This window comes from Hylaeus volcanicus, chromosome 4 (genome assembly GCF_026283585.1).
Source record: "Hylaeus volcanicus isolate JK05 chromosome 4, UHH_iyHylVolc1.0_haploid, whole genome shotgun sequence".
Lineage (NCBI taxonomy): Eukaryota > Metazoa > Arthropoda > Insecta > Hymenoptera > Colletidae > Hylaeus > Hylaeus volcanicus.
Genome location: NC_071979.1, coordinates 28,133,927 through 28,145,356, shown reverse-complemented (window position 1 = coordinate 28,145,356; position 11,430 = coordinate 28,133,927). Strand labels below are relative to the sequence as shown.

At 38.9% G+C, this 11,430-nt stretch overlaps 1 protein-coding gene across 1 annotated transcript in view; it reads left to right on the top strand.

The window, feature by feature from the left end:
* Positions 1–675: 675 nt before the first annotated feature.
* Positions 676–11,430, top strand: part of LOC128875117 (carbonic anhydrase 7-like) — a 22,176-nt gene continuing 11,421 nt past the window's right edge. The window contains exons 1-2 of the mRNA XM_054120474.1: positions 676–882; positions 10,986–11,024. Of these exons, the coding sequence (XP_053976449.1) occupies positions 840–882; positions 10,986–11,024 (82 nt within the window). The 5' untranslated portion in view covers positions 676–839. The remainder of the gene's footprint in view (positions 883–10,985; positions 11,025–11,430) is intronic.

Sequence of the window (11,430 nt, the reverse complement as noted above, 5' to 3'; positions counted from 1 at the left end):
CAAAACTCAAAAAAATATTCGAAGTGGGGAACCTAGAAGAGCTCAAAGAAGTGGCGACCCAAAACTCAAAAAAATATTCGAAGTGGGGAACCTAGAAGAGCTCAAAGAAGTAACGACCCAAAACTCACAAAAAGATTCAAAAATTTCAAGAACCCCATCTCCAAGAATGATACAAATTCTACGCTTTAATTTCACTTTAATTAAACTACGTTCCTTTCGCTTAAAAAAAAAAGGAACCCCCAGCCCCCCTTTCTTGCCGCATCGCATCCGTCACTTCGCGCAATACCAAAGCTGTTTATTCGGTCAAAGCGCCGAAGAAATAAGTCGATGGCCTGCTTAAAGTCCAATTGCCAACAAACTTACTCGTTCTCGACCCTTTCGTGTTTATTTTCGATCTGTTTGTTAACACGAAGTCTCGACGAACAACGAAGTCGTTGAACCGCCTGCGCCGCGTACCCGAAGCGAGTTTTCGCGAAATCGCCCATCCGTATCGGTTTCCAGGATCGTCGGGGGGATTTTCGAGATGGAAAGGTGACTCATAGAAATGTACTTTAGGGGGCCTAGTCATCTCCCCCTCGGCGCAGACTTTCATATCGGCAGCTGGTTCGGTATCGGTGAGCTTCTTCGTCTCCGTGTCGCTATTAAATTTGTGCAGAGTCGATAGGCTACCGCGAAATAAAAGCGGTTGGTCTCTTATTTAACATAGCCGACAGGCGGACAGTGCTCAGTCGACCACCGACCGTAACAGAGTATTCGCATTTCATAGGTAGCCTCGCGTCGTTGACGACTGTGTTGAAGAAGCTTCGACGCGTTGTGAACAGTGACTGTTGCCTCCGATCATGACCCTCTTGATCTTCACGCTTGGACCACTTTTCTTCTCGAGTAAGTTCCTCTCATTGGCGAATTTCTAAGCTAAACAAACGCGTACGAGTAACGGACCAAACGTTGGGCTACTTTCCTGACTGATCCTTCAATGAAAATTACGATCCGCGTGCATTATTTGCTTTCAATTAGAATCGAAACTGTGGGATCGAATTACTATGTGTTTAGAAATATAAATTGCACGCGATTCGAACGTGTTTAGGGGCTGGGTTCTTCGGTGAAAATTGTGATTTCTGTTGTTTTATTTTGTATCACGATCTGAAGTATAGAATGCAGGATTGAATTGTATTTAGAAATATAAATTACACTGGACGCGTTTCGGATGGGTAATTAAGTGTGGACTACTTTCGAGGCTAGTTCGTCGATAAAAATTGCGATTTGTGTCGTTTTATTTGGTATTATGACGCGAAGTATAGAATGAAAGCGTGGGCTACTTTCTAGGCTGATTCTTCAATGAAAATTGTCATACGTGCGCGTTGTTTGGATCTAATTACAATCTAAACTGTGGGATCGAATTATTATACATTTCGAAATTTGAATTGCAATTCTATGCAATTCAATGCAATTTTAGGGGCTGATTCTTCAATGAAAATTGTGATTTGGGGTGTTTTATTTTGTATTATTATTTAATGTATAGAATGAAAATTTAAATGCAGAATAAAAATGCAGGTAGTTCGTACAAGTATTATTATTTAAAATAATATAAATTTCTATCTGTGATTTAGTTATTCACCAGTTTAGAAAATTTTCTGTCAATTTACATATACGGATTATAAAAATAATTTTATTACATTTATAATGTCGCATTGAAGTATATTATTGAAAATAGAAATTCCTGCACGGGCAACCTGCATTTTTAAATAATATTTCACGTTGGGCAAGTAAAAGCTTACCTCATTAATTGTTCGGTGGAATACACGTTGAGAATAAATCACTACACGCTGTTTTCATAAATCATCTGTCATTCGAATAAATTGTCTTGAATATTTTGCCCATCTCCGGTCTCTTCCTTCTTGAAAGAGAAATCTCGATTCTCCCTCTAAGCGTACAAAAAGGAAAAGAAAATACGTTTGTCAGCCTCAGTAATTTCAATGAAAATTAATTATAAACAGTTGTCACAATTAGGATGACAATTCTTAATTCGACAAACAGAAATTAAAAACTCAGTATTACTAACACACGAACGCTTTTACAACCACTGCTTCGTGAATTTTTTTAATATTTTCATCGATATAAATGACGACAATTTACGAAAAAAATACGCGGCTGAGTGACATTATTCGAAGAAGTCATTGCCACCAAAAGTTCAACACTGCTAACACTTGATCCTCGCGACAAACTGACCTAAAATAAAAAGTTACACGATAAGTTACGATACGTGCAACATTTTCGATAACCGTTACCACGCTCGATGACTCTGTGTTAATAATGCTTATTATTAATATCACGGAACCGATTGAAATTCATAGCGAGACAGCGGGACGTGGTCGATCCACGTACAACTCAGCCCTTGCATTGCGGGGCAGTATGTAAACGACAATTAGAACATTGTCGAAGAATTCGACACGGAAGCGCGGACGAGACGCGTGCGACTGCAATGGTTAAGTAAAATTCGCGAAATGTGAAAACTGGGCGTCGCTTGGAGATATTTGTTTAAAGAAATCCTGCGCGCTTTCGGTGAAAAGAAAATTAATTTACAAATAAAATAATAGGATATAAAATAAAATGAAGGTAGAAAAAAAGAAGGGGCAATTGCAGTCCTGTTGGTGAAGCGTAGCTTCATACAATAATCAGGAGAATACTGATTATGAAAAATGTAGCATATATTGATATTGAGCTAATAATAGAAATAATCGAAATAGGCTTATAACTAGCTCGTGTTAGAACGAGCTGGACAATATATAGTATGAAATAAGTCGTATGATTTTTCCATTATTTTCATTACTAGTTTATTAATAATATTATATTCCATGATGTATATACTTGAAATTATTTTTATTTTAAAGAAATTTTTACGCTTCAAAGGGGCTCCACTTGAAAGATTTAAGTTTCCACATTTTTGGAATTTCTGAAATTTCTTAAAATCGTAATCAAAAGAAGTGAAGTATTTATTTAAATTGTTTAAGCACCGCGGAACGAATCCAATTCTTTATTCACGTGGTTTCGATCACAAGGCAGTACGATCCTCTCTGGGTATAGCATTTCCATGAAGACAATTATTAAAAAAATATAGCGTCATTAAGTCGCTACATTTTGTCATTCGTCATTGGCCTTTACAAGCAACATTTTACTCGCGTCGCAAAGCGATAGTCTTCGCAGTCGCATCAATACCAGCTCGACTCGTTAATTGTTGTAAACAATTAGAATTCCGCAAAAACAATTTCACGTATCGGCGAGTATTCAGTTGTAATAATTACTTACGGAGGACAAATCTAATCAGCTTTCGACAACAATGTCACAAATACGAAACTTACGTAACGGTGTGTTGCACGTGTCTACGCGAATGTACGAGATCCGCCACCGATTCGATATATACGTATGTTAATAAATCTTACCACGGTATAAATAAGTTTTGGCTGTACGGCGGGCATGATCGAATTTACGTAACGTTTCACCCGCGAACATCAACGCGAGTAGCGTAAAAAGGTTTCGGGATGTTTTTAATCGATTTTCTGGATTATGCATTTTCACATTTCCTCAAGAGAAGAGAGAGAGAGAGAGAGAGAGAGTTTCATAAGAGGAGGAAATATTCGAACGAGATTTGTTTGATGCAATAATTAAACTGCAACATTTTCAAAGTGTACGATTTGTCCACTCACGGGCAATTATTAAATAGTAATAAATAAATAAATAAATATTTATATGCTCATATAATTATTATAATATATACGATATACATTAATTACCATTATAATTTTCATTTATTATACTTATCCTACTTTTTACAAAATAACAAGACAGGATCTTTTTATTGGATCAATTTTGTGCTCCATTTTCTTTTTTTTTTAGCGAATTCACTGCAACGATCTAGTCGGTGTGAGATGAATGAAATGAAATGAATTTTTTTAGAGAAATTGGCAATCCGTAGAATGAAATCTGCTTTCATATTAGTCCGCAGGGTGGCACGATCGCATGTAATCCAGCGATTAGAATAAAATGAGTTAATACGACGTTCCTCGAGAGAAATCGAAACTGTCGGACGACGTTTTCGTCAATTTCCACGCGGTCGCGTTTAGCGTCTTCGCGCTCGCTGCGCGAAAATTGAGCCGTCTATTATGAAACCGTCGTAGGTCCACTTATCTTCGTCGCGGAGATATAAAAGGTTTTGCATTTCAATCGAACGAGAAACACGGATAACGGTCGAACGGTCAAACGTTGCGCTCGTAGTCGTCGACGATAAGTGATAATTTATTAAGTGGTTAACCCTCCTGGTCTCCGAGAATTCTTCCAAATAGCAGCCAATGACGATTGGTCAGAATGCGGATCTTTATGCACTTTTAGGAAGTTCAAATGTGCGCAGAAACTACAAGAATTTTCGTTTCCTGGCGAAAAACATTTATTTAATAAAGAAATCTTAAATACTAAACGTCAAAATAATTTCCATCATTTTCTAATATTTTCAAGGACTCGTTATTTTGTAAAAAGTTGTTCGATTCCCTTTTTAGAAAAGTCCTTCGATTTTTCATTGAAAAACTTTTCCAAGTCGACGACATTTCGATTACCTTTTTGGTCTCTCTAATATAACGTGTAAATTACTATTGATAACAGTTCGTATTGTAATATTTTCAAAGTAAAATAAATTCCTATTTAGGCTCAATATTTTTAGGTACGTTCGCAACGATTTTATTTCGCACGAAGATCCCGGGAATTGCAGCTGATTAACGTTGAATGTAATTGAAGAGACGAGATTCGAGTTTCGATACCGGGTTGCCAATAGCCTGGCCACCTAGACGCGTTTACCGCGATGCCTTAAAATACTTTCTGGGTCCCCCTCAGGTACTTCAACGTGGAATTTCGCAATCATCGACGGTTGTGACAATAAAACGACGCGAGGGATCGGTGAACTACATAAGCCCTCTTTGTGGCAGCTATAAAAAAAGAATTTTCGCCTCGCGTTTCCTGTACGCTACAATTTACTGATAAATATCACGCCACGAACTTGGCCGATCACGCTAGATAAACACACCGTCGTTTAACCTCGGAAGAAGTGGACAGCAATATCTCCGAATATCGCGACGCGATTTCGGTCGTTTGATAAACCGGCACAATAGACCACCGTCTAAAATAATCGACGAACGAATGCGTCAGAATACTTAAAAACGCGCCGTATCGAGAATTATCAAGCAGAATTGGAAATCAAAATTAAAATAAGTATGTTAATGTGGTGGCACCTCCTGTCCTCGCCACTAGAGGGACATCGAGCGTTTGCGCATTTCTCACAAGTCCTCGGGTCACCTAATCATGTATAAGCCCGACTCCTTCGTTCTACCTTCACAGAACCAACACCGCAATTAGACAAAAAAATGAACATCATTCGCATTGGAGTTAAATTATTCTTTTCTACTGATTTATGGCGAATTTGAACTTGATACACTGAATTTTTAAAAGAGAAACGAGTGGAATTCAAAGGGTTGAAACTAGTTATTTGTCCAGTTATAGTAAAAGTAGCTACAAATGTATGTCGGTAGGTTTGGTGTTAAATTAACACTGTTGATACTTTAATTATTTGTATCGGAATAACTAAATAAATCGATCGATCGATAGCACTTCTCTCCGCTCGTTTGATAGAGCGCAAATATTTAGAGAGATCGTTCCAAAAATAAATGGCGAAACGTCAAGAATATATTCTGCTTATTGTAATGATAGAAATAGAAACGTACGTCCGGAAATGTTTTCTTTCCGTGTTATAGCTCGTTACTGTTGCACGTCAGAGGAAGCGTTTAAAATGGATTCCTCGAGCAAGGACCAACACTCTCATTCTTGACGCTATTCGGCGGCTAACGAAGATAACGAAACACACCACTGTCTAAGCGATATAAAATAACTGTCACGTGCTTTAACAGCCGCTGCGAAATCATCTCGACGAGGTGCAATTTCCAAGGCGCGTAACTCGAAGATGAAAGCGCTCCTGGAATTGTGTAACATATTTGATCGTTGCAACGCGCAGAATTTATTCATGCTTGCCCAGTTGTTTAGCGACAGTGTATCGTGAACAGATTCGATTAAATAACGTTACTTCGATAAAAAGGAAGAAAATATATTCACTGGAAACGAAACGGAACGATTCACAAAAATTAATTGCTAACTAAAAAATGAATTTGGAGCTTATTTCTGGAATTTAGGAGTTAATAAAAACATCCTTGACTGAATAGGACGGTCGAACATGAACCGAACGCGCGACGGACTTTTGGCTGATGGAAGAAGCGAGGCGTAAGCGACAGAAACAAAGAGACCGCGAAGAGCCTATTCAACATCGGAAAAAGCCATATTCGTTGAAGGAATCATTACGTGCAATTTTCCGTCGGAAGGACGTCCGCAGGAAAGAAACCGAGCGGAAGAATCGCAACATCAAATCGCTACGGCTTCATTATCGCTCGAGTTACGTGCTCCGGAAAGATATGTGTAATGTCTATAAAAATTTTGCTCAATTTGCCGCATGCCACGTGTTGCGCAATCGACAACGGGAGGGGAAAAAACGCGCCAAAAGCGAGGAGCGCTCGCGCGGACCGAGAGTGTCATTGGCTGGCCGAGGTGATCGAATCGATTCCGTGTTTGAAAACCCCGTTACGCGGTGATTTCCCTCGAGGCGCGCGGGATTGACGCGCATGCGCGCTAGTTTCGCGCTGGAGATCGTGATTTCGATACTGTCAGGGCATCTTGACGCTGATGCGCCGTAAAGGTTGCCTCTAATAATAAATTTCACCCAACTGTTTGTGAAATAAATCTTTCTTTTATAATAAGAATATTAGAAGCAACCTTTCTCTACAAATTTTAATCGCGATTAGTTCTACCCGTGAGTACTACCCAGTAGCTACCATAATTCCTCCAGTATACTATGTCGTCGAACGTCAGAGATTTCGAAATCGTACAGCGTGCGACTGATTTACGACCAGCGCGAAATGGCCACACGTGCAATCGCTGATACGTTAAAATTACCTTTATACATACGGCATTAGCGTCAATCGAGCACACGCTTTGGCTCGTGTGTGCTCTACATGGCGTTTCGAAGACGAACGCACAAGGCATTGATAGATCGTTGGGGTGCGGTCGTTTCGAGGGAACGTCGTGCGAGCATAGATATTTTAAATATTTGCATATATCGCAATGCCCATACACGCCCCGTGAATTGATATATTACGGTTGGTAAAGGGTTCCCACGAGTCGCGTTACCATGTTGATAAGCCGGTTGAAACATGAAAATAATATTTATTTGATAGATTTGCGACGTGTACACATTCGAGTAGAACGGGATAGGAATGAATAGTAGTGAACTGTAAAATGTTGTTTAATGTGTCACGTATGCGTTAAAGCGTGGCAAAATTAAACGACGTTCGGTGTGATAATATTGTACGTATTTTCGATTGTTATAAACGGTTCGTTACCGCAGCGTTTTACTTTTCTGCTGAGACATCCTCCATACGCGATCTGCAAACTTGTAACGTAACACCTTCCTTTGCGAATGATAAATGAAACTCTAGACTGCACTCGATGATGAAAGCAGCATACGAGGAACGATTAATCTATTTCGGAGGTAATCTCTATCGCGTGGTCATCGAAACGCATTAAAGGTAACGAATTAACGTATGGACAATCGAGTAACTGATAAATTTTACGTAAGTTATTGGCCTCTATTTTCGGTAGAGGAGGTGGAGGGGCTCGATTAAATATCGACAAACAGTAAAAGGAAAGAAAGAAATTTCGAGAGCTCGTACGAAATTTCATTAAAAAATGTGTCACTAATTGAATATGAATCACCATCGAATACTTTCTAGCGAATCCTTTTTCTAGTGAAAAAGGATATCGAGTCACTAAGAGCCATCCGATGGCCTAGAAATTTCGGGGACCGTGACTCTGAAACACGTTTCTCCTTTTATAAGAAAAACAGCCCCCCCCTCCCTCCCTCCCGCATCGAACAGATTCTTCCTGTCATCACAAGTAACTACGCAACCAGTACAATGATCAACAGTCATTGGGATATAAAAGATATCAAAGGGTTATTAAACTCCGGTTGCGCAACCGTGGAGTCATCATAAACCTGAAACGTGTAACAGCATGAAATTGTAGCGGAGCACTGTAATACTCCTCTGGAAGTAATCAGCGATTCGAATGACTTTGTTCGATCGAGGCATGCAATTGGAAATATTTTAAAATGCAATACGAGCGTTCAGCAAAAAGAAAAAGAAAAACTTTAAAAAGAGGCGTTTCCGAGTCTGAATAAGAATAATTAAGCCTCGATCGTCGAAATTTCGTTTGGTCCCTCGAAATCACCAAATATGAAGACTAGAAAATGAAATAATCATCCGAGCTCACAAGCACCTAGTACACGGCTTCTTTACGCAGAATCAAATAAAATGCATAATTCAGGGTTACCGCGACCGTAATCACCTTGCTCTTGAAACGAACGTCATGTTTAAATTATCGGTATCGATCAGAGCGCCGAAGAAATTGGAAGTTTTTACCTTCTAATGATTCACGCTTCTTACGCCTCGTGTACGTGATCTTTTTGTGCCCCATGCACATGACGCACATATCGTTGTGCCGTTCACGTGCCCTCGTTTTGCATTTTTCCAGCATTCGTCGCATCTGCGACAAAATGCGTGTCGGAGTAAAGGACACGAATGACGTCGAACGACATTCGGTTGATATCGGCTTACAGTCCTCGAAGAGCAAACGTAAGGACCTCCTGCTAAGGCATCCTCGTCCTCTGAGACGACGTCCCCGTCCTAAGCGAACCATCGCAATTCGACGCACGTGTCGAGCATGTGCGTTGGACCTGGAAACAGTTCGCAAGCGGTATAGTAATCTACGTCGATAGGGGAAGGGAACTTTACCAGTCTGACTCATTAACCGGTAATCGCGAAGAGTCTTTACTGTGCGTAAGGAAGTGGTCGGCTTCGTTTTTCCACTGTGGACGACGGAGATTTATCATTCGATCATGAATTACCCATAACGTGACGCTACGTTAATCACTTTAGCTAATCAGGGTATTCCCATGACGACGCATCTCTCCTTTGTGATACTTTAATCTGACTTTTATCAATGTCGTATTTCTGTTAATGGAATTATACGACTCCAATCGAGTCGATCAATTACGTCGCTTCTTATCAAATTAGTATATACTTTTAAATTTAATATGCTTTAATGGTATAAAAAATGTACGATAAAGTAAATTGTATTCTCATTCGTGGTACTGTCGTTTGTGATTTATGCATGGCAATTTTCCATCGAGGCAAACTACCGTCTCGTTTTCTTTCCATTTCGTAAAGGTCAGCTTCTATCAAACAAGTAGTATAACTTTGTTGTTTTATGCCGTAGTAGATACGTTGATTCGTGTGAGTGACTCTACTCGTACAAGACTGCAAACTTTTGTTGCTGTTATAAGAAAATTATAAGGGTGATACGAGTTGACCTTTGGGAAATAAAAACGTGACAAGGTGACATCAAATATCAGTTGTTGACAAAGTCGGAGTCATACGCGAAACATTAATTATAGTATTCTATTAACGTCGAACTTCATCTTTGAAAACATTTTCAATTCTGATCGTTCTTGTTGTTCGTGTGAACATTACGACCATATCAACGTATCGGACAACGTTGATTCACATTGTACTCGTTTTCACGTTAAGTTTCATTAAGTTTTCGTTTCAAAGGTTAAGTAAAACCTAACGAGCGTTTTTGCTTCTTCGTACTATACCACTGTCGTTACTGTCATTAGGAAAATCACAAGCTAGATATGAAATGACCTTTGAGAATCGGGAACACAAGTACACAACGTTTACATATTTCGAGTTTCCTTTGCTTTCGTTTACGCGAGTAAATCGAATCTAATTAATTCGATCGTTCATCATCAGTTACTCCGAATCTTTACCTGGACAAGAATTATTCCTCTCGCTTCATCGCGTACTTACTTCGCGACCAATTTTCATATAAAAAAAGTAGCTTGTAATTATTGCATACGCGGAGCTTGCATTTCATTATTCAATAGAATGTAGGGTAGTCACATATTATCGAAAACAGTAAATAATTGACTGGAATGTGGAGGTAAAGGTATGTAAAGACTCGGAATCGAATTCGTACCGAATCGATATTGTTCCTTGAAAGGCGGCTCGAGCCGCGGCAACAACCTCTAATAAGGAGGCTAGAATAATTCATCTGTGACGAGCTGAATGCAATGCCAGCTTGTATCTTTCGCGAATCGACTTTCACTGGACTATCGAGACGCTTCACGCCGCGGCCTGATATTATTGTTAGGCCTGTCCTCGTGTTTACAGCTTGGACGAGCATTGTTCGCGTACCTGTCGCAATTTTCAATCTTTTAATTCGAGTGGCGCGGATTGTATTTTCCGGCACTTCCGGGTTCTTGTCTTGCAAGAAATACAATACAATACTTGTTAGTCTATATTGTATAACTTTTTTATACAATACAATATTAGTTATTCTATGTACAACAACGAGCCATTTTACTATACAATCTGCGTTCTTCTGTATTATACTGTATTATGCTGCATTGTTTTATATTTCCGTGTATTATTCTAAATTATTCTGTCGGTATACTCTATATACAACGTCATTTCTTATATCACTTTTTTTTTTAAATTGTTAACTTTGTCTAATTCCGCTAATACTTAACGCGTTACGTGAAATAGCATTGTGACGCAATGGTCTTCGTTAACTTATTCTGTATCTTGACTATAGTTCTTTTTTTTTTTGTGTAATCGTCCAGGATTCAATTCCGATAGTATAATAAAACTCCCACGATTGCCGGTAAATTACACGTGAACGCGATGTTTAATTATTAGCAGGATTCGATCTAACAAGAAAATTTATAGCACTCGCGATAATGTGCAAATTGCCTATGTTCATCTTGTTTGCTTTTCTTTCAGGCCTCGTCTACGGTAACTTCAGCTACGATGGAGACGATGGTGAGTGAATCGTGAATTTTCTATTTATTGAATTAGAATCCATATTTCTATCTATCGTTGCCATTAATATTAGGTTGTCCAAAAAGTTTCTTTCGCTTTATTAATAAGTAATACATGCACAATAGCTTATGTTTTATGTTACATTACTGAATTGTGCACGATTCATTTTGCTCCATTACTGTTACAACGCGAATATCTATGAAATTAGATTGTCTATTTATACAAACACTGTCACAGAAAATAATTGAACGCAACTCACGAAAGAAACTTTTAGGACAACCTAATACAATTCCACGAGAAGTATATTTTCCAATCCAGCTTAGGAAACATTGTACTAAATTACTCGGAGCTTCGATCGTGAATTATTATTATTACCATTGAGAAAATTCTAAGCGAAGTGTATTTT